Source organism: Wallemia ichthyophaga (assembly GCF_000400465.1).
Source record: "Wallemia ichthyophaga EXF-994 unplaced genomic scaffold scaffold8, whole genome shotgun sequence".
Taxonomy (NCBI): Eukaryota; Fungi; Basidiomycota; class Wallemiomycetes; order Wallemiales; family Wallemiaceae; genus Wallemia; species Wallemia ichthyophaga.
This window is the reverse complement of record NW_008806281.1, coordinates 399,152-420,159: the sequence shown is the minus strand read 5'-3', so window position 1 is coordinate 420,159 and position 21,008 is coordinate 399,152. Positions and strand designations below refer to the sequence as shown.

At 44.2% G+C, this 21,008-nt stretch overlaps 15 protein-coding genes across 15 annotated transcripts; 8 read left to right on the top strand and 7 right to left on the bottom strand.

Moving 5' to 3' along the window:
• Positions 1 to 260: 260 nt before the first annotated feature.
• Positions 261 to 1,192, bottom strand: J056_004602 (Ribonuclease H1; the record flags this gene model as incomplete). Its single annotated transcript, XM_009269797.1, has 3 exons — positions 261 to 391; positions 442 to 600; positions 646 to 1,192. 3 exons carry the CDS (start codon positions 1,190 to 1,192, stop codon positions 261 to 263), a joined length of 837 nt encoding a protein of 278 aa, XP_009268072.1.
• Positions 1,193 to 1,273: 81 nt separating this feature from the next.
• Positions 1,274 to 4,438, top strand: J056_004601 (Regulator of nonsense transcripts 1; the record flags this gene model as incomplete). Its single annotated transcript, XM_009269796.1, has 3 exons — positions 1,274 to 2,490; positions 2,538 to 2,625; positions 2,675 to 4,438. 3 exons carry the CDS (start codon positions 1,274 to 1,276, stop codon positions 4,436 to 4,438), a joined length of 3,069 nt encoding a protein of 1,022 aa, XP_009268071.1.
• A 353-nt stretch (positions 4,439 to 4,791) lies between these two features.
• On the top strand, positions 4,792 to 5,538 carry J056_004600 (Protein transport protein bos1; the record flags this gene model as incomplete). Its single annotated transcript, XM_009269795.1, has 2 exons — positions 4,792 to 5,402; positions 5,457 to 5,538. 2 exons carry the CDS (start codon positions 4,792 to 4,794, stop codon positions 5,536 to 5,538), a joined length of 693 nt encoding a protein of 230 aa, XP_009268070.1.
• A 98-nt stretch (positions 5,539 to 5,636) lies between these two features.
• On the bottom strand, positions 5,637 to 6,557 carry J056_004599 (uncharacterized protein; the record flags this gene model as incomplete). Its single annotated transcript, XM_009269794.1, has 1 exon — positions 5,637 to 6,557. The coding sequence occupies one exon, from the start codon at positions 6,555 to 6,557 to the stop codon at positions 5,637 to 5,639; it is 921 nt and encodes a 306-aa protein (XP_009268069.1).
• Positions 6,558 to 6,665: 108 nt separating this feature from the next.
• J056_004598 (Suppressor of stem-loop protein 1) lies at positions 6,666 to 7,808 on the top strand (the record flags this gene model as incomplete). The annotated part of the gene is made up of 4 exons (XM_009269793.1): positions 6,666 to 7,225; positions 7,277 to 7,455; positions 7,500 to 7,643; positions 7,699 to 7,808. 4 exons carry the CDS (start codon positions 6,666 to 6,668, stop codon positions 7,806 to 7,808), a joined length of 993 nt encoding a protein of 330 aa, XP_009268068.1.
• A 630-nt stretch (positions 7,809 to 8,438) lies between these two features.
• Positions 8,439 to 11,895, top strand: J056_004597 (Sterol regulatory element-binding protein cleavage-activating protein; the record flags this gene model as incomplete). Its single annotated transcript, XM_009269792.1, has 5 exons — positions 8,439 to 9,320; positions 9,365 to 9,538; positions 9,610 to 11,413; positions 11,469 to 11,795; positions 11,876 to 11,895. 5 exons carry the CDS (start codon positions 8,439 to 8,441, stop codon positions 11,893 to 11,895), a joined length of 3,207 nt encoding a protein of 1,068 aa, XP_009268067.1.
• A 73-nt stretch (positions 11,896 to 11,968) lies between these two features.
• Positions 11,969 to 13,048, bottom strand: J056_004596 (Transcription initiation factor IIF subunit beta; the record flags this gene model as incomplete). The annotated part of the gene is made up of 4 exons (XM_009269791.1): positions 11,969 to 12,787; positions 12,832 to 12,891; positions 12,937 to 12,951; positions 12,998 to 13,048. 4 exons carry the CDS (start codon positions 13,046 to 13,048, stop codon positions 11,969 to 11,971), a joined length of 945 nt encoding a protein of 314 aa, XP_009268066.1.
• Positions 13,049 to 13,236: 188 nt separating this feature from the next.
• On the top strand, positions 13,237 to 15,063 carry J056_004595 (uncharacterized protein; the record flags this gene model as incomplete). The annotated part of the gene is made up of 1 exon (XM_009269790.1): positions 13,237 to 15,063. The coding sequence occupies one exon, from the start codon at positions 13,237 to 13,239 to the stop codon at positions 15,061 to 15,063; it is 1,827 nt and encodes a 608-aa protein (XP_009268065.1).
• Positions 15,064 to 15,119: 56 nt separating this feature from the next.
• Positions 15,120 to 15,659, top strand: J056_004594 (DNA-directed RNA polymerases I, II, and III subunit RPABC2; the record flags this gene model as incomplete). The annotated part of the gene is made up of 4 exons (XM_009269789.1): positions 15,120 to 15,149; positions 15,198 to 15,214; positions 15,261 to 15,282; positions 15,327 to 15,659. The coding sequence occupies 4 exons, from the start codon at positions 15,120 to 15,122 to the stop codon at positions 15,657 to 15,659; spliced, it is 402 nt and encodes a 133-aa protein (XP_009268064.1).
• Positions 15,660 to 15,706: 47 nt separating this feature from the next.
• On the bottom strand, positions 15,707 to 16,200 carry J056_004593 (putative myosin regulatory light chain; the record flags this gene model as incomplete). Its single annotated transcript, XM_009269788.1, has 2 exons — positions 15,707 to 16,112; positions 16,169 to 16,200. The coding sequence occupies 2 exons, from the start codon at positions 16,198 to 16,200 to the stop codon at positions 15,707 to 15,709; spliced, it is 438 nt and encodes a 145-aa protein (XP_009268063.1).
• Positions 16,201 to 16,226: 26 nt separating this feature from the next.
• Positions 16,227 to 17,072, top strand: J056_004592 (SURF1-like protein; the record flags this gene model as incomplete). Its single annotated transcript, XM_009269787.1, has 1 exon — positions 16,227 to 17,072. One exon carries the CDS (start codon positions 16,227 to 16,229, stop codon positions 17,070 to 17,072), a length of 846 nt encoding a protein of 281 aa, XP_009268062.1.
• A 49-nt stretch (positions 17,073 to 17,121) lies between these two features.
• Positions 17,122 to 17,604, bottom strand: J056_004591 (uncharacterized protein; the record flags this gene model as incomplete). Its single annotated transcript, XM_009269786.1, has 2 exons — positions 17,122 to 17,463; positions 17,512 to 17,604. The coding sequence occupies 2 exons, from the start codon at positions 17,602 to 17,604 to the stop codon at positions 17,122 to 17,124; spliced, it is 435 nt and encodes a 144-aa protein (XP_009268061.1).
• A 207-nt stretch (positions 17,605 to 17,811) lies between these two features.
• Positions 17,812 to 18,814, bottom strand: J056_004590 (Protein FAM86A; the record flags this gene model as incomplete). Its single annotated transcript, XM_009269785.1, has 5 exons — positions 17,812 to 17,915; positions 17,981 to 18,432; positions 18,494 to 18,598; positions 18,645 to 18,709; positions 18,770 to 18,814. 5 exons carry the CDS (start codon positions 18,812 to 18,814, stop codon positions 17,812 to 17,814), a joined length of 771 nt encoding a protein of 256 aa, XP_009268060.1.
• A 192-nt stretch (positions 18,815 to 19,006) lies between these two features.
• J056_004589 (uncharacterized protein) lies at positions 19,007 to 19,480 on the top strand (the record flags this gene model as incomplete). The annotated part of the gene is made up of 1 exon (XM_009269784.1): positions 19,007 to 19,480. The coding sequence occupies one exon, from the start codon at positions 19,007 to 19,009 to the stop codon at positions 19,478 to 19,480; it is 474 nt and encodes a 157-aa protein (XP_009268059.1).
• Positions 19,481 to 19,510: 30 nt separating this feature from the next.
• On the bottom strand, positions 19,511 to 20,950 carry J056_004588 (26S proteasome regulatory subunit rpn5; the record flags this gene model as incomplete). Its single annotated transcript, XM_009269783.1, has 3 exons — positions 19,511 to 20,728; positions 20,773 to 20,823; positions 20,870 to 20,950. The coding sequence occupies 3 exons, from the start codon at positions 20,948 to 20,950 to the stop codon at positions 19,511 to 19,513; spliced, it is 1,350 nt and encodes a 449-aa protein (XP_009268058.1).
• Positions 20,951 to 21,008: the final 58 nt, after the last annotated feature.

The window sequence follows — 21,008 nt, the reverse complement described above, 5'->3', positions numbered from 1 at the left end:
ATCTCTTAATTCTCGTTGCTGTCGTGTGTTTTGGCGACGAAAACACGAAAATTCCGCAAAAGCAATGGAAGGCTTCCGAAGGCTTTGCAGTGGATGTTACGCGTTATTCAAGCCGAGGTGATTAAATATATCCAAAAATATCTTTAAAATCTCAACTTCCGACAATTGCTGGTTGCGATTGCTTGCGATCCGATATGACATAAGCTGGCTTTAGTATTGGCAAAATTACATAAGAATATAAATACAAAAGGGAAATACGTTTAAGAGAATAGATCATCTGCGTTTGAAGATTGTAGGATCGCAAGTGATTCCCAATCGACGTCGTCAGGGACTATAGGCATTTTAGCACCTTGAACTGCAAGGGCATCAGCAGCCTCATTATCAGGATGATCTGATTGGGTGGTTAGTGACGAGATAAAAAAAGAAAGATTAAACACCCACTGTCATGTCCTTTGACCCAATTGAGTTTAATAGCAGCAGTGTGGTTATCGAATAACGCGTATAGGTATTTGATCATGTCAACGTTCTTGATGGGCTTTTCACTGTTACCAGAGGCTTTAAATTCGCGTTTTTCAATGCCAGCTCTGAATTTAGTGAGACCTTTTATGTTTGTTAAATTATGGAAGATGGGACAACAAGACACACAGTTTATAGTGTACTCCGAATCAGAAAAGATATTCAAAAGTCTAACATCACGTGGGCAACTCTCCAAAGCGCGTATTAAAGCTAACATCTCACCTCTGTTGTTTGTTTGAATTGGACCAGGAAGTTTTCCAGACACGTTTAGGTGAGAATTTTCACCCCAAAATACGCCGCAACCAGCTTGTGAGTTAGATTTGCCGTTGCTTGTACAAGCGCCGTCAGTGTAAACGACAGCTTTGTTGTGGTAGAAACCAGCTCTATCCCGTTGGACAGGAGGAGGAGGGGGAGTCGGAGATGGTTGAGGTTTTGGTTTCTTTTGAGAATCTGTAGATGAATCTAATTTGCGTTTCTGAGGGATTTTGTTGGTGTTGTCTTTGCTGCAGGGAATATCAAGAAATTGAATAGCATCTTGTTCGTTTTTAAAGCCTTTGAATATAGCGCCAGGATATTGCTTAACTTGAGATTCACACTCAGACCAAAGCGTATAAATGCCAGGATTCCTACCCTTCTTGACAGCGTAAAATGATTTAAAATTCTTTGATTTTGACATTTTGAGTAAATTTAAAGAATATTTGAGAATATTTGTAAATTCAAAGATAACACGCTCGTTCAACTAGAACCAACACCATCAATGGACTTGGATCAATTCGAGTTACAATCCAGCTACAGTTACGGTACAAATAACCTGGAAAATGATTTGAACGAATTGAATTTTAATGATTTGAGCAATTTCAATGATTTAAGTTTGCAGCAGTCACAGCCACTGCCACAACAACTCGACGACGATGATCTCGTTCTTGATGATTTAAAGGGTGATCTCCCTGAACACGCGTGTAGTTACTGCGGTATACACAACCCAGCGTGCGTCGTTAAATGCCAGACTTGCTTGAAATGGTTTTGTAACGCAAGAGGTTCCACTTCCGGCTCACACATTGTAAACCACCTCGTTAGAAGTAAACATAAGCAAGTCGTCCTACACCAAGAATCCCCACTCGGTGAAACTCAGCCTGAATGCTACAACTGCGGCTCGAAGAACGTTTTCATCCTTGGCTTCATCCCCGCCAAATCTGATACCGTTGTCGTCCTTCTATGCAGACAACCGTGCGCCGCTATGACTGGTACACGCGATATCGTTTGGGACACCTCCCAATGGTCCCCTCTCATTCAAGATCGCAGCTTTCTTACTTGGTTGGTCAAGGTTCCCTCCGAATCTGAGCAATTACGCGCAAGGCAAATCTCCTACCATCAAATTAACAGACTAGAAGATCTCTGGAAAGAGAACAAATCCGCCACTCTCCAAGACCTCGACAGACCTGGCGTTGATGAAGAACCCCAACCTATCCTCCTCCGCTACGAAGACGCTTATCAATATCAAAATATCTTTGGTCCTTTGGTTAAAATCGAAGCTGACTACGATAAGCGTCTAAAGGAATCTCAATCCCAGCCCGATTTAGTCGTCCGTTGGGATATTGGTCTTAATCAGAAGCGTGTTGCTTGGTTCGCAATGCCCAAGTTAGAGTCTGGTGAAGTCAAGCTCGCTGTCGGTGATGAGCTGCGCTTGAGTTATCGCGGTGACAGGCAGTGGTCCGGTATCGGACACGTAGTTAAAATTCCAAACAACGTCTCTGACGAGATTGCTCTCGAATTGCGCAGACAAGATGCTGTCCCGATTGACATGACTCATGGCTTCGAAGCTGACTTTGTCTGGAAGAGCACCTCGTACGATCGTATGCAGTTGGCTATGAAGACTTTTGCTGTTGATGAGCAGTCTGTCAGTGGCTACATCTATCACAAACTTCTTGGTCACGAACTTGAACCCCAAGTTGTACGCACTCAGATGCCTAAAAAGTGAGTTTTCTCCACACTCACACTCATTGCTCACCTCATCAATCAAGATTCTCGGCACCTTTTCTCCCTGAACTTAACCACTCACAGATGTATGCTGTCAAGAGTGTTTTACAAAAGCCTCTTAGCTTAATTCAGGTGAGTTGTTTGAATCTCACATTTTGCTGTCTGCTTACATTATACAAAGGGTCCGCCTGGTACAGGTAAAACCGTTACATCTGCGTCAATAGTATACCACCTATCCAAGATGAATCCTGGTCAGGTTCTCGTATGTGCTCCTTCAAACGTTGCAGTTGACCAGTTGTGTGAAAAGATACACTTGACTGGCCTCAAGACTGTGAGACTTACAGCCAAATCGAGAGAAACAGTTGAATCTCCAATCACTTTCCTCACTCTACATGAACAGGTAACCAACTCAACCCATCACATTGAACTACAGAAGCTGATATTGCTCAAAAACGAGCAAGGTGAATTGTCGTCATCTGACGAACGTAAATTCAAAACGTTAACGAGGGCATGTGAGAAGGAGATACTTAATGCAGCAGATGTTATTTGTTGCACCTGTGTTGGTGCTGGTGATCCGAGATTGAGCAAGTTAAAATTCCGTACGGTCTTAGTTGATGAAGCTACTCAAGCTGCTGAGCCTGAGTGCACAATACCATTAATCATGGGATGTAAGCAGGCGGTGCTAGTTGGTGACCACCAGCAACTCGGTCCAGTCATCATGAACAAGAAGGCTGCTAGAGCTGGTTTGACTCAGTCTTTGTTCGAAAGGTTAGTCATGCTTGGCAACAGACCTATCAGATTACAAGTTCAATATCGTATGCATCCATGTTTGTCAGAGTTCCCTTCGAATATGTTTTACGAAGGTACGCTGCAAAATGGTGTGACTGCGCCTGAGCGTCTGAGAAAGAACGTCGACTTCCCATGGCCTATACCAGACACACCAATGTTCTTCTATCAGAATCTCGGTCAGGAGGAAATATCGTCATCTGGGACGTCCTTCTTGAACAGAACTGAGGCTAGCAATTGTGAGAAGATAGTAACCAAATTCTTTAAGGCGGGTGTTGTGCCTGCACAGATAGGTATTGTTACGCCATACGAGGGACAGCGTTCGTATATAGTCAACTACATGCAGTTCAACGGTGCGCTCAAGAAGGAGCTATACAACCAAGTGGAGGTGGCATCAGTTGATGCGTTCCAAGGACGTGAGAAGGACTACATCATACTATCGTGCGTGCGTTCCAACGAGCACCAAGGTATTGGGTTTCTGTCAGACCCACGTCGTCTCAACGTAGCAATGACGAGGGCTAAATTCGGCAGCGTCATTCTCGGTAACCCAAAGATACTGTCCAAGCATCCGCTCTGGCATCATCTGCTCACGCACTTCAAGGAGAAGAAGACGTTGGTAGAAGGGCCTCTCAACAACTTGCAAGAATCTATGATACGATTCAATAAGCCAAGGCAGCCACTCAACAAAGCCACTCTCGACCCCTTTTCGCGCAGATTTGAGATCAACGCCCGAGAAGCACTGGGAGCGGGTATACCAGCTACAGGAGCGCGAACGCCTACGACTGGTTTCGGAGAGCTTGGTGATGTTTCGACATACGATATGAACAGCATAAGCGCGTACAAGCAGGATGGATTTGAGGGTGGAGGAGTTGGAGTTGGTGGGGGTATTGGAGGGTTACCTCCTACATTTGGTAGAATGATGAAGCAGAATGGCGGTGGTTATGCCAACTACGCTAGCTCCGTACTGTCACAAGACCTCGGCAGTGATCTGGGCAGCGTTGCACCTTCTACCATATCTTCCTCCGTCGCTTACTCCCAGTCAGACCGTCTGCGCGACGCTTCAAACTCCATGGCTGTTGGCGGATATAAGGATGAGCTTGCTGACGATATGCAGTCTTCTTACTCAGGTGCTACTTCGCAGGCTTTTACTGAGTTTTAGAGTGTTGGAGAGTGTGGAGGGTGTGCCTGTGTCAGTGTCACTGTCGATCCGTTTCCTTGGTCTGTCATGGTTCATGGTGCATGGTGCACGGTTGCATCCCAAGACGATGTCTACGACGATCGCCAACGGATTGAAAGGGTGAAAAGATTGTTTCGTTGTAGTTGTTGTGTAGTTGTATAGTTGTTCAGTTGTTCAGTCGTGTGGTTGTTATAGTCGTAGCAATCCAAGTAAATGCAAATAAAATTATCTTGTGCGTTTCTTGCGTGCCATGCGTGTCTCCCCCACTTCGCCTCAGAGCCTCATCGCGTCTCTCTAACCAACACCACCACGATAAAGGATAAGAAAACGGGCAGATGAATGCAGTGAGCTCGCAAGCCACGCGACAGATAAACAAGCTGAATGAAGATATTTCAAAATTGGACAACGACAAAGGGGAGCTGTCGAATGCGCTGACGGGGCAGATGGCGGCGTCGCTAGCAGCGCTCAATCGGACGATTGACGACTACGAGCAGCTAGCTAAAGGAGAGTTGAACAGCGCCAAGCAGGAAAAAGCACTATCTCGCTCCGCCGATCTCCGCAAGGAAGCAAAGGCACTCAGACAGCGTTTCGAAATATCCAAAACGAAAGCGGGCGAGAGGGCAACGACATCGCTCAGATCTGATCTCATTGGAGGGAGTGGTGATCATCAACTACGAACTCGCAACGATCCCCTTTTCCAGCCGAATAGAAATGCTCGCCATAACACCCCTAACACTCCTCATTGGGATGATCTCGCCGTCAGAGAAAACGATTTCGCTCGTAACGCTAACTCTCAACTCGATTCATTCCTCGCACACGGAAGCAGTATATTAGAAAACATGCGCGATCAGAGAGGGTTGCTCAAGGGGACTAAAACAAGACTGCTCGACGCTGCCAATGGCGTCGGTCTTGGTAGAACTGCAATTGGGTTTATTGAGAGACGATCGTGGGTTGTTTGCTTGGGTTTGTGTCGATATTCGCTCACTAATATATCATGCAGCGCTAAGGATATCCTCCTTTTCTATATCGGTGCTGCTTGCACTCTTCTCGTCATGTTTGCCATTTGGTTTTACCTTGGATGAAAAAAGCTGGAAAAAGCTGGAGCAGCTGGAGAAAGACAAGATATACCATGATTTACGTGAATCTATAAATAATGCATCTATTAAACTTTAGCGAGGTTCTAAAATCCAACAACTTTCTTGTTGGGTTGTTTTGGAGTAGCCAATCCACCTTTACCACTCTTGATGGCCTTCTCCTTCATCTCAATGTCAGTTTTACGCGCAGTGAGAACGTGGAAGTCGTCTTCATCTGCATTGCCGCCCGTCTCACCCGTTCCAACGATAAGAGGAGGTCTTCTAGCCTCCTTCTCCTGGTCAGAACGCACAGGACAATCTTTTGCGAGGTGTTCAACGCTCTTGCAAATCTTACATTCACCGCCGCGAGGGTAAACGCCTCGTTGATTACGCTCGCATTGTCCAGCCAAATGACCTTTGTTGTTGCAAATGAAACAGCTGGCGTAGGGCAGCTCAACGCCGTCCTTTGGTTTGGGCTTTCTACACAGCTTGAGAGAGTGCGTTGTAGATCCACATCTGTAGCATAACGTGGATTGTTTCTTTCCATCGTTCTGAGGACACTTGTCGACGCTATGTCCTTTCTGTCGACAGCCGTAGCAGAGAGTGTCTGACTGGCGCTGAGCTATACGGTCCTCACGACGCTTGTTTGATTTGTGCTTCTTTATGGCCGCTGTCTTCTCCAATTTGGCTGCCTTCTTTTCTGATGGTTGGGATGGCTGAGATGGTTGGGGTGTGGTTGCATTAGCGCCAGTAGCTGAGGATTTGTTTGAATTGCTGGGAATGCCACTCTTATCGCCCGTCTTATCGCCATCATTATCTGCCGTGTCTTCTCTCTTCCCTTCAGCTTCGTGTTGGGCAGCTTTTTTATACTTTTTTGCAGATTTGCGTATACGTTTCTTCTTAGGAGGTTGCTGAGGGGTTTCTGTGTTGGTCTCTGGGCTATTCTCAGGTACGCTGGCTGTATCGGCTGTATCAGCACCAAGCGCACCCTCAAACCCAGCGTCTACGTAATTTCTCTTGCGGCCCATGTTTGTAATGCGAGTCCTTGTGGAATAATTCAGCGGGAATTCCTCTGAAAACACTCAACTCACATATCGTTGATGGTTGTTTTATCTCAACCAGCAACAGCCACAGCCATGTCATTGGAACGTGAGGAGTACGATGACAATTCTGAAGATAGTGATATTCTCGACGCTGATGACGGGGATTATTCAAGTGGTAAACCATCAAAACCGCCTAAGAAGGATACTGGTTATAGCTGGGAATCTGAGTATAAACGGAGCTGGGATGTCGTCGCAGAGGACGAATCAGGTTCACTCACTACCTCTGTTAATGCTTTTATTGAGCGTAATAAGCGCAGGCGGCGACTTGGTGGTGAAGCTATACAGCGCGCTATCATCAGACATACACTACTCGTTTTAGACCTCAGCAGCGCTATGAGCGATAGGGATATGCGTCCTAATCGTTATCTGCTATCTCTCGAATATGCACGCGAATATGCACGCGAATACTTTGACCAGAATCCAATCGGTCAGCTTGGTTGTATTGCTATGCGCAATGGCGTGGCCGAATGGATTTCTAAAATGACTGGAAGTGCACACGATATCACCAAAGCGTTAACCAACAAGAATAAACTTGAGCCTTCTGGTGAGCCTTCCCTACAGAATGCTTTGGAGATGGGAAGAGCGTCTATGACGTGGGTTTTTAGGTGGTTCTAGTATTTCTCTCATCTCTTGACATTCTATAGCCACCTCCCTACACACGCATCAAAGGAAATTGTCATCGTTTATGGCGCACTCACCACTTGCGACCCTGGAAATATTCATGACACACTACGTTCACTTATGAATGACAAAGTTAGAGTTAATATAATATCTTTAGCAGCAGAAGTTAGAATATTACGTGAAATTGCTGAGAAAACTGGTGGTATGTTGATACACCGTTATCAAACACGCTAAATGACATGACAGGTACATTCTACGTTGCCCTCGATGAAGTTCATTATAAAGATATTCTATTTGAGACTATTCCGCCACCAGCAATACACAAAGCCGACACGCCAAATACATTAAACACATCAAACACATCAAATACTGCTGATCTCATGCAAATGGGTTTCGCTGTTCGTTTACCATTTACAGCCCCACTGACACTATGCGCATGTCACAGTGAATTACGTCGAGAAGGCTATCTATGTCCGAGATGCGGTAGTAAGCTATGTGAGATACCAACAGATTGCGCTGTTTGTGATTTGGTTGTTGTTAGTAGTCCACATCTAGCCAGATCATATCACCACTTGTTTCCAGTTGCAGATTGGCTGGCTGTGGGTGTTGAAGGGGTGACAGATGAAAGTTTTACCAGATGTTTTGGATGTCGGTTGACATTTCCGCCTGTTGTGGGGGGCATGACAACACATACACCTACAGCTGCAAACGTTAGTGGCGGTGTCAGTTCCACTGGGAGATATCGCTGTCCCAAGTGTAGAAATGACTTTTGCGGTGAATGTGACATGTATTGTCATGATACACTGCATGTATGTCCTGTAAGTGGACGTATGTAGTTGTTTAGCCAACTAAAGCGTCTTCATAGGGCTGCGAATAAAGCACAGATCATCGTGAAAAAAGCGATGAAAAAGATGAAAAGCTAAAATGACATGATAATTACTTAGTTGGAATGTAACCATGACGTTAATCAGTCAAGTTGCCGATAGAATAATTTCGTTAGCAAGACATTTGAATTATTTGCAAGGCAAGAGATGCGCTAGGAATCAAATATCAACGGTGCTGCTCTGTGGGTTTGCGATAACGTCATTATTCTATCCGGCGTTTGGACTGTTGCTGTGGACAAAGCACGATAAGAGGAATTTAGATATAAATTCGAATAATTTCAATAACGCAGATTTTTATTCCATGTGGGATAACCATTTTTCATTCACTGCTGGGCATAATGGGTTCGGAAGCAATTACAGCGCTGAATTGGTTGTGTCACCTCTAGACGATAACTACCAATCGCTATTAGATAACATTTCATCTATATCCGATCACCATTGCCTCAAATTCGATCAAGACTGCTTCATTCTCTCTCCATTCTCTCTTTTATACAACGATTCTGCGAGCACTATTGCACAGTTCAACCAGCTCCCATATGCTATCACTACCATCTTGTTCCACGACTCTCACGATCACTCCCTCTTCTTCCAGAATCTTAGCGCGCTTGACGCACATGCTGTACCCTCTCAATCCCCCCACAAGGAAATCTCCATCCATCGAAACCCACACTCTGCGTACCCTTCATCACTCCCTTACATCTTCGGTATAGCCTACGTTCTCTTCATCATTTACTTGTCCATATCCGTCTCCCGTCTTCATCAGGTCCACTCGCGCTTCGGTCTAGCTATTACAGGCATAGCACAGCTCTGTGTATCTACCATCATGTCAATATCTCTCCTCGAGTTGTGCGACTGGAGACTGCGCCTAATTCCATGGACCGTAGTCCCATTCGTGATTGTTGTCGTTGGTGTAGAGAACATGCTCACAATTGCGCGTGCAGTGGTATCTACATCAATCTCGCTCCCTGTACCTGAACGTGTTGGTCAGGGCATGGCTAAAGTCGGTCCAGTTATCGGTATGACTGTTCTTTCGGACCTCACTCTACTCGCTATTGCGGGCTATCTGCTGCCGGGGATGATCAGAGAATTCTGCATTTTCGCCTCTGTCGTTAGTGTGATTGACTACTTTCTGCAGTCCACCTTTTTCATTACTATTCTTTCGGTGGATATACAGCGATTAGAGGTGCGTTTGATTGGCTGCTCGGGGTTGGCTGACAAGTATCGCAGCTCTCCGACCTCATTCATCAAGGTATTCAGCCAGGTGCTACGGCCCCTGCCCATGCTCATACTCACAGTCCCTCCGATACCCCCAAGAAGCACACCTTCACTTCGAATCCGCTGATAATAGCTACAAAGGCAGTGTGGAAAGCGCGCTCAACGCGCAATGCGAGTTTGTTAGTGGTGAGTGGAGAGTAGGGGAAAGGGTGGTTGGTGTATTGACTGAGAGTAGTGTAAGCTGACGACCAATGCAGCTGATACTGATAATGAGCACACTCTACTACATGACGCTGCCATCGCAAGTACACTCACACTCACACGCACACTCCCAATCACACTTGGACGCACCCGAACACAACTACAACCACTCGCCCACCTTCACCTTCTCACAACACGTTTGGTCGATCCTCTCAGAGGATGGGGCGCATGCGTTCGTGAATATTCACATCAATCCACCTACTTTCCTCACTACTTATGCGTCTCAGGAAAAACTTGACGCGCTTGAGCAGCAGGAGCTATTTGCACCGCGCACACGCGCGTTTCTATGGTCGGTCAAGGTTGTCGTTCTCCCCATTGGATCTTCTCTCGTCGCCCTCTACTGCCTCCTCCTCTTTCTGCTTAAAGATAAGGAGCTCCATGAGCTGCAGCGGAGCAAACTCGACGAGAGTGTGGGCATGAGCAGGGGTGGGAGTGGTAGTAATATTGATGCGCAGCCCCCGAGCGAGCATCAGCAGCTGCAACCGCATAGAAGGGAGGAAAACTCACAATCAAACCCTCGCTCAAAATCACACTCTCTACAAATCAATGCCTCCGTTGAAGTGGTAGATAGCGTCGACATCGCCCACGTCGCATCCACACCATCTCTGCTGGCGTGGTGTACGGTGCTTGATGATGTCAATGTGGTGCACTGCGGCCAACGCTTCCTTCTGACTATTCCGTCGCAATCTGAGGCTAACAATGAAGCTAATGGCCCGGTTGCGACTGCCAAAGTGACTGCGCTGGTGGCGAGCAATTCTCTGATCGCCGTTGGTTGGACCGATGGGGCAGTGATATTGTGGGATATGCGCAGCGGTGTCCCTGTTCCACGTCACCTCGAAGGTCTGCGTAGTGGTGAAGATGGAGAGTCTGTGGACTCTTCCTCGCCTATCTCGCCTGTCCCCGTATCTGCATTGGAATTCAGAAGCAGTTGCGGAGTTGCTGGCGATGCTAGCGATGCTAGCGATGGTAATGACCCTAATGATGCTAACCATGTCAATGATGATAACGATGGCAACTCCGCCTCCGCTGCGGACGTGTTGGTCTGCGTATACTCTAATCAATCCGCTTTGTTTTGGCGCTTAGTTGATTATCGCAGCTTCACCATCACTCATCACGCACAATTTGTCTTTTTGTCAAAGCCGCAAGTTTTCGTTGGTGTGAGGGGTGCACAGGGAGATACAAATACACTGAGCATATTCACCTACGATTGCCACAGACAGTCCAAGATTTTATGGGGCAAATTGCAGCGGTACTGGGATGAAGATGCCCATGAAAAAGGAGGCAATCAAGACACTCTCATCGACCTCGTTGAGATGGGACGCAAGAAAGTGGTTTTCTTTCAATCATCCCAAGGTGCCATACGCGCTGTGGATGTGGGGGGAGAGTGCAGCCAAGTCATTGGAGTGTTGGAGGGAATACTCTCAGACACTCCCACTCTCACTCATGTTGAAATAGTCAAACCGAGATTGTGCACGTGCGCGTGCAGCGATGATGCGATTGCTGTGCATGTGCTCAGATGCACCCTGCATTCTGTCTCGTTGGATATGCTGACTGTTGGCATGAGTGGGGATGTCCCAAGCACCAACTTGAGTGATGCAAAGGATGTAAAGGATGCTAGTAACGCAAGCAATACCAACACCAATACCAGCACACCAACACCAATGCTGCTCCGAAACAGATCGCGTAAGGGTGGCGCAGGAACCAGCAGCCACAGCCAGACTGAGGAGGGAGTTGGGTACCCGTTAGCTAACCATGGGTTCTCACGACGGGTGAGTGCAGCGAAAGGTGAAAATGGCGATGGTAAGATACATTTTTGCTTAGTGGGTTGGTAAGAGTTGACTAACTTTATTTGCAGGTTGCTCGACGTGCACACATACACACCCACTTACACTCCCCTCACACACTTCACCGCTACATTTGGACGCGCGATTTAACACCTGCGCAACATTCACCGACTGCGTCGTCGGTGTTTGTCGCAATGGTCGCAGTTGGGAGGCGTGGCGCGTCGCGTTATCGCATTGCGAAGATGCCGTCGTGGAGAGAAGGTCGTTTGAAGTGGGTCATGTGCGCGATGTGCGAGGTGTCAGAAGCGAGTTTGCCGGTAGTACACATAGCAGTGGTAGTATTAGTGCTCATAGAAGCAGTAACAGACCGCGCTTAGAGTCGCTAGGTCGACGAAGGGGTGTGTCGAGCACACCAATGACACATGCTATCATCCCCACCTCCCGGATACTCACCTGTCAAGCAATATCAGATACACAGATACTCATCGTATTCTCTAATGCGGTAGTTGCGTTGGAATTCAATAATAGTACTACCGCCAACATGAAGAAAGAAGTGTAAAAATCGTTACATCTATGCATTGCTATCATTATTGTCATCCATAACATCATCATCATCGTCATCATTCTGTCTAGCTTCTCGTTCAAATTCTGCGTGCTGTTTGACCTTATCGTGGTGTTCTCTCTGATAGACATCCTGCAAATACCAATGACCATGATAAGGGCCTTTGTTAGCTAAATGTGCTATAGTCATGAGAGTTTCCTTGAGATAAGTAAGTGGCTGCTGAGTTCTAGCACGCAAATCGCGCATATTCCAATATTTATTCCTCTCAAACAGGCTAAAGAGGAGGTCAAGTAGTTCATTCTTGGGCATACGAGCAGCGCGTTCAAATTGAGCACCAGCTTTCTTGCCTTTATCGGTTTTAACGAAGGAGGAGAAACGAGAGGCAGTGTTGAATCCATGCTGTAGTTTTGTATCTTGTGGTTCGAGAATCTTAGCAGTACGTTTTGGCTGTGAAGCAGAAATATGTCTAGCTTTCATAATACTTTTGTAGCTGTCATTGAGATCTGGGATAAGAGCACCTTCGTGGTGAATCCTACCGGATAAACGCGTATGTATTGGGTGATTGACACGGGAAAAAGCGCCAGAAGCAGCGAGTTGAGATTGCTGTGGTGTAATATCACCATCTTTTTCAGCGAATATGTAATTATTCTCGCTAGAATGTTTGTGTACATTGAGAGTGTATTCTCTGGGAAGGTCTTGAGTGATTTGATCTGTATGTTCTGGAGGTAGAATAACTTTTACAGAGTTGTCGTTGTAGACGCGTAGAGTACCCAACTCCAAAGCATCTTGCTCAACTTTCTCCCAGCGTTCTTTGAGGAATTTAGGAATCTAAGGGAGGTTTGAAGGGAGGAGAGTGGAAATTTACAACCAACCTTTATCAGCCACACCTTATTATCATCGTCATCGAGGTTTATAGATTCATCTGCGAAGACCTTGGAAATGTTTGAGTGAATTGGGTATTATCACCATATACACACCTCAGTACCAATATCCTGCATACTTTAAGCTATAGTAAATACCCTAATAACGTATAAATACCTCTGAGATATCCTCTGGTTTGATTGAAGTTCCCGGCTCAATGGGGTCCATGGTGGTCTAAATAATAGAAGGTTAAACTTGAACATTTGAAGCTGATTTGAATTTTACTAGTCAAATCAATTTCAACTGGATTATTACGCAATTTACTTGAATTTACTTGCTGCGCATTTTATTCTCGAACAATCAATTGAGTTACTAGTAAATGTTTATAGTGTTGGCTATAAACAATTGCTATTAAAATGGATAACAAGAATGTTAGAGCGCTAGCTGTTGATAAGCTTAGAAGGGCTGCTTCTATTCCTAGGAGGAATGTTTCTGGTGGTAGCAATGATAGTAATTTAGATGCTAGTAGGGATATTAGTAAAGATACTAGTAATGATAGTAGATTAGATACTAGCAATTTCGCTCCAAACTCACCCTATTCACCCACTATCTACGAACCAGTGTTGGATAGTGTACAATCCACAAACAGCGACGGTGAAGATGACAAGCAAGGCGATAACGATAAAGCAGAAAATCCAGAAACCTTAGATAACTCACTCACTCTCCAACTCGTCAACCCTCACTCCCCTCAAAAGCCTACTAAGAAACAACTACTCACTCTCACTCAATTACAAGATCAATTGCTATCAAAACATGGTAACTCCCTTTTATCTAGATCAAACAGTGCAACTGCAAGAGTAAACGCCTTCAACAAGCTCGTTAATGGTGCTTTACTCAACAATGATGAAAATTCTCGCTTACTGAGGAGTAACACCGTCACTGGTGCAATTGGTGGTCGTGGTAGCAGAGATGATTCTAGACAAGCTGCAAGAGCTAACATGCTTAAGCGTTTAGGTAGTCGTAGACAACCACCAACACAAACTACTCAAAAGAGGAGAAGTTCATTGGGTGACCTTGACTTGAGCAACTTTGATAACCTCCTCAACTCTTCTAAGCCTCCTCAAATTCTCCCTTCAAACCTTCTTCTTGTTCCACCCACTCCAAAAAGGGAACGTAAGCAAAGCTTAGAGTCCACAAATTCTATAGGTTCACCTTCATCTGCTGGAAATGGTGATAAATTTGAGTATGAGAGAATGTTAAACACTTCAACACGTTTATCACCCGCCAATAGTGATATTGAGGATAGTGATGATGATATCACTTATGAGGAAGTTGAGGAGGTTGATCATGTTGATAAAGTTGATCAACTTGATATAATTAACTCTGAAATTTCAAACAAAGCAGCACAAAGACGTAGAAGACAGATTCATTTCACTTCTTCAGCATATATAAATGAACTGCGCAAGACTTTAGGTCCTGACAGGTTGGCTCAGTTACTCGGACCTCAATTTGTTAATGAATTTGGAATCGGAATGGGTGATATGGAGGAGCATAAGGAAGAGGAGGACCAAGGTGATCGTTTTAAAGAGATAGAGACAGACAAAGGAAACGGAAAGGAAAATGAAGAAAAGCCAACTAACACCTCGGATATACAACCAATGCAATCAATACAACCAACTATAGATGAAGATATACCCTTGACTGAACAAATAAACGGTGCATACAGTGCAACACGCAAATCTTCAGAGTTAAAGCCACAACCACAAATACATTTGGCAGCACGCAACGCCGATAATGCAAAGTCACAGGCTATGCTTACTAGATCAATGACAACACTACCAAAATCAAAGTTGGCACAGTCAGAGATGGGTAAGGGGAAGCATAAAAAGGTAAAATCACAGAGATCATTTGGATCATTCAGAATAATAAAAAACAAGCCATCAATACAATCGAATAAGGAGTTTTACGATAGTGATCCCAAGTTATCGCCCTTTCCGGCGTTGAAAGTTACTGATAGTGAAGGGAAGACGACTTCACTGCGTAACAGGAGTATGTCGCCTGTTTCACCTGTGGGTGTTACAAACGCAGCCTTTAATACAAACAAAGCACCTTCAACACCCTCAACACCGCCAACACCTTCAAACCCACCAAAGAAACTGGAGAGAAAAACTTCAAAGATGGGAAGCAAGTTGAGGAGGTTGTTTAGCGTACGCAAGAGTGTAAATAAGAGTGAAAATGTTTGAATATATTTATTAGATTGTATTTTTATCCATGAATTCCTTGAGTAAATACTATCATTATGTCAGATAACGAGGATGTGGATGGAATGGTGGGAGTAAGGAATTGCGGGGGGAACATAGCTGATTAATGTTAATAGGTAGATGAAGGACAAGAGTGAGTAGTCTTTGAATACGTGAACGCTCTCTCTAAAGGCTACAAGCTTCTATCAGGATGCTGGAATGGTTTGTACGCGTAATTGAAGTGAGAAAGACTAAAATGTTTCAAGGAAGAGGAAGATAACGTTGCGCCAATGGAAGATGATTCAAATGTTGTTACCTCTGGTGCTGCGATCACTGGATCCACGGCTACAGTCGCAAATGAAGACAGAGTGACAACTCCATATATGACTAAATACGAAAGGGCACGTATTCTAGGTACACGTGCATTGCAAATTTCTATGAACGCACCTGTTCTCGTTCCAATTGAGGCTGGTGAGACTGATCCTCTGCAAATAGCAATAAAAGAGTTGTCATCTAAGAAAGTCCCGTTGATTGTGAGAAGATACTTGCCAGATGGTAGTTATGAGGATTGGCAGTGTCAGGAGTTGATTACTGATTAGAATACAATATTTATACGCGTTTTTTATCGATACAAGTTGCAGTGTTACTATTGAGTTGATTGATTCACGCTCATTGATTCTATCCACTTGCTATAATGGAAATTACCCATTCTATCGGTGAAAGTGCCTGATTCAATTAGCTTGGAAAGCTCACCCACATCACCGAACTCCTCTACCGCCCTCAGCAGCTCATTTGCATTTAAATAGCCTTTGAAATCCCCATCGAAGCTTTCAAAGCTCTCGGCTAACACTCCGCTATTGTCCATTTTATCGAGTTTTTCTTTGAACATAGTCAGAAACACTGGAAACGTAAGCTCTTGGCTGTTTGATTTGTCAGGACGCGAGTTTAATAATTCTGTTGTGAATCCTTCATCCAATCCAATTCCCACTGAAGAAAGTGTATTCTCTATATCCGTATAACTCAGTTTTGAATCGTTATCGTGATCGATCAGTCTAAAGGCCTACAAGTACGCATGTGAGTGTACGCGTCAAATCGCATTCAATCCCACCTCTCTAAACGTCTGCACCGCTTTTGCGTCATTACTCGTCTCGCTTTCTGCTCCGTTCATGGCCGGTATGATTAGAGCAGCGTTGCGATCAACTCGTACTCTAAATAACGCAAAATTACCAATTAGATATCAATCTCCGCCAAAGTATAAGAACCAAAAGTCTTTCCAATTTCCCACTGCTGGCTTGCTAGCACTATCTGCCATCCCGATTTTCACTCTTTATCTTGGTTTCTGGCAAGTGCGGCGATTAGACTGGAAATTAAATCTAATCGCAGAATTGGATGATAAGCTTGGTCAAGATCCACTACCTCTTCCGAAGCACATTGATACTTCGGTCCTCCCAGAATTTGAGTATAGGAAGGTTACAGCTGGTGGCACTCTCTTAAACCACGCCATAGCCGTCGGTCCACGTACACTTGATGGCGAGATTGGTGTGCATGTTATACAGCCACTACTAAGACACGACGGACAGACAGTACTCGTCAATAGAGGTTTCATACACAATGACAATCTCGATAGCTTTCTTAGCTCACTCGGGAACACCAGCACGGATGTAGACATTGTCGGCATGCTCAGAGTCTCCCAGAAGAGAAACATGTTCACCCCCGATAACATCCCCGCTGATAATGTTTGGCTCTGGGTCGATGTACCTGCTATAGCAACACATCTTTCCTCACTCACTAACACTCCCATCGAAAACGTTCTGATTGACGAGATTTACGATGGTTTGCCTGGCTCTAGATTGGCACAAGGTGTGCCTGTTGGTAGACCATCCAAAATTGAACTGCGCAATCAGCATGCTGTTTACGCATTCACGTGGTTCTCCCTCAGCTTGTTCACTACTGGGTTGCTCTACAGGCTAGCCAAACGCACACAAGGTTTGCGCTTAATGAGAAACAAATAGTTTACAAGTACGTTGACTTAAATATCGTTGAATAAATAGACCATCGCTTCTAGCAATAGTATACGTGCATCTGCGGTGTCAGACTCGAGACGATGCCAGTGTAGTAATCGTAGTATGGTGGTATTCTGTTGAGTGATCCTGCACTATTGTTGATATGGCTGTAAAAGCTGTTGTGATTGCTGTGATTGCCCAGACTGCCACCGATGGATGATCCTGCACTCCGTTTGTGTGACTGTGAACTGCTGCTCAGTGATCCTGCACTGCTAGTTCCGCGCCTATAACTGTCGCATATGTAGCATCTTGAACGCGTCGTCGAGTATGCAGCGGGAGCATGGGTGTATACAGACGTATTTACTGCCCGACGCTTATTATCATATCCACCTTTATCATACTATCGATTGTCAGCTAAATGCAATGTAATGCACCGCTCATCACTAACTCCGACATGTATTGACCTGTCCGTTGACGGATCGAGTAGGAACCTGACCCGCAGATTCTTCTTAACGCGTTTATTTCTTATATTCGATTTCATCGTAATCATCGTTATTTATTTGCAAGACGGTTTATTGCTGTGCTTTCATATATCCCTCCTTACCCCTTGAATCCTTAATTTAAGCGAAACACAGCTCCCCGGTTAAAATCTTCTGGTACGAGAATAGACATGAAACTTTTCATTTTAACGCGTCCAACGTAATTCACTAGTGATAAATACATTGAGTCCTAGAAATACAGACGCGTATCACCCAATCAAAACCTCGTACATGTCCTCATTTGGTCGATTGTTCGAAGCCGGGTTGCGGATTTGAGTACATTCATTTTTGATTTGCATGATATTGATGTCATCTGAGGAGGTACGAATGTGTGAGCTTGGCGAAATTGGTTGTACATTCCAGGAGATGAATACTCACGTTTAATATCTTCCCGCAACATACTGATGAATTTCTGATAAGTACGCTCATTACGAATAACACCCCTTATGTAAATTTTGCACTGATGATTCATCCTCAAACACTCCTGGAGGATGGTAAGCAGGGGAGAGAAGAGGTAATCGTCATAGACTACGTCAGCTGCGACGACTACATCTGGGATAATGTTCGTTACAACGTCTCGATCGTTGAACCAATCCAATCCAACGACCCTGGTGGAAAGATTGTTCAGATTAACATTTCTTTCTAACCTTTGAAGTACATTCTCATCCACATCTGTCGCGTATACTGTGCTATTGAATAGCTTACTCACTACCATACTCACCAATCCACAACCAGCGCCCAATTCTAGCACTTTTGAAGCTGATGCAAGGTGCTTGTGGAGTTTTGTATCAGGATTGTATATGTCACGAGCCATAGACTGAGCTGAAATCCTAGAATGACATGATGACATGATTATGATTAGATAGGTAGTGCAATCTCAAACCAACGAACCAAGTTACTAGCCCTGTTGTGCCTTTACTAATAGTAGTCTGATCTTCGTACAGAGTGAGTGGGTCTTGGTTGTAGTAGTACGTCTTATAACTTGATTGCGGTGGGCTGTTTGAGCGGTGAGAATGAGCGAGTGCGTCAAACACCAACAAACCCATCACCACACTTGGATAGAGATAAAGCATCTACGAATGCATCATAAATTTCTTGTCTAACTTCCTGTAAATGCCTCGTTTAAGCGGTAATTCCAACGGCACAACCAAGACAAAAAACACGGACCATTTCATCGCCATCAAGAACGGATTCAAGTTTAGAAATGAGCATTTTTAGAAAGCTAAATCGATACTCCGGACAAGGAGGGAATCTCGATAAAGTTCTATCCTCAATAATGGTATCGATTATATCTTGCTGCCTATTATAAAGCGACAAATGATCAAAATACCAAGAAAATTCTCTTATCGGAGTTAATTGAGCGTATTGTTGTTGTATTTGGTTCATTGATTACGTCCAAGAAGAATGACAAGCAGGCATTTACAGAACATGCAAAAGCAATTTTATAATCTAAATCAGCAGCTCAATTCACCTTGTCACAATTTTGAGAAAGTTGAGGCGCCTATAACTACAGTACCAAATTCAAAGTTAAAACTAAAGCGCTGGGTCCACAATAATGATTTGACGCTTGATTTAAGCGATGATGAGCATGTTGATGAGGTCATTAACATTGATGAGAGTGATCCAAATACTCAATCGAACAACACACAAGCCAATTCACCCACTGCGGAAGCTGTGGAGGTAGAAGAAGGCGTACATGATAATACCATAAACACAACAGATCCTTCTGCTGCTGCTAACCAAGTCATTCATCCAAATCACACAGAACATCTCCACCAACCGCTTCAACGTGACGAGAATGGCGAGAATGAAGATAAAGACGACGATGACGAGAATGACGTCAAGAGAGAAGAAAATTCCCAACAACAGCGATACTAATTTATAATTCAACATGTATCAGTATACAACCTACTTAAACGCCTCTTGTACAGCCTTCTCTTTCTCAATTTGATAATTAACAGTCTCGACGAGCGACAAGAGCTTTGAAATGTTGTTGGTAAAGTCATTCAGCACATCATCCGTTCTCTTGGGTTTGGTGAATGTGATCATCTTTGCTGGTCTATCAATCTTGGCATAAATAGTTCCATTCTCAACTAACGAGCTGAGTATTTCTTCAACTTGCCTCTCATCAACTTCCAAGAATGACTGCAGTCTCTTGAGCGTAATGTTAGTGTAGTACTTGTATATTACTCTAACATTGTGCTCCAAAACTCTCTTATGGAACTCATTAAACCTTGTCTGACCCTTACCGTCTGTAGAACGATTGCTGAATACATCTGTCGATTTGAGTATCTGACCATATAAAGCTTCCAAACCGGCCCATCTCATCAACTCAGGTGTAGTGAAACATTTCAAGAGGTTGTACTGATATTGTAACTTTGGGGTGTTAAAAGTTTGATCAGTAAATATTCTATGCAATAAGTCATGTTGTTCGTGGTTGAATGGAGCTAATAAAACAAAGTAGACTATATTTTCAAGTACTACCTTTGATCTTGATGGATCAGATTTGATGACATCGGTATCATAAACCTCTCTGTAATATCTACACGCGTTCAAGTATTCATCATTGTGAACTGCGTATCTAATGAGGTATTCGTAGTATCTCAACTTTTGCTCCTGTGTGTTCTCCTCTTTAAAGAATTTAACGTTTATTTTGTTTGTAACTATCTTCATTTGAACCCAATCGCCAATTTGAGCGTTAAGGAGTGCTTGTTGAAGCAAGTAATCTGTCTTCTGGCGTCTATCAAGTGATCCAAATGTTTCAACTGACAATTCACTCAAAACGTCTCTAGCTTTACGTGTTTCATTACGTGATAGCAGTACGTGTGCGAGAATATAAGTCAATCTAGCTCTTTCAGATTCGAGGAACATCTTTCCCTCTGTAATAGCCCTGAGTGATTGGATCAAATCTTCTCTTTGTTGACCTTGGAGCGTGTACACATGAGCGACGTCTTCATCACAAATACCAGAAGCGGCTCTAACTGCTTCAATGATAACAGTACGCATTTGACCGTGCTTCTTTGAGAATCCATGCACTATTTCCTTCAATTTATCGAGATTCTTCTGGTTAACTGCCAAATCGACTGCTTTTACGACGAGTCTGCTTGTAGATTTCAAGTCGTTGGCCTGTAGAGTAAGTTGGGCGATATAATAAACACATGCAAACTTACATTTCTCGCTTTTTTCTCTAAAACTGATATTCTATCCACAGATTGAGTAATCTGGGCTTTATTAGAATCGCGGTAACTCAACAAGCAATCCACTAACATCAGAATTTTCATTTATATCTTCAACCAAGGAATCCACTTCTTTGGTATAGTCTTCAAGCTGCTTTACTTCTTCTGGCATTTCGCGGTTGCGTCAGAAGGGACTCGTAAGTGCTTATTGGTTAAGTTAAATTATAAAT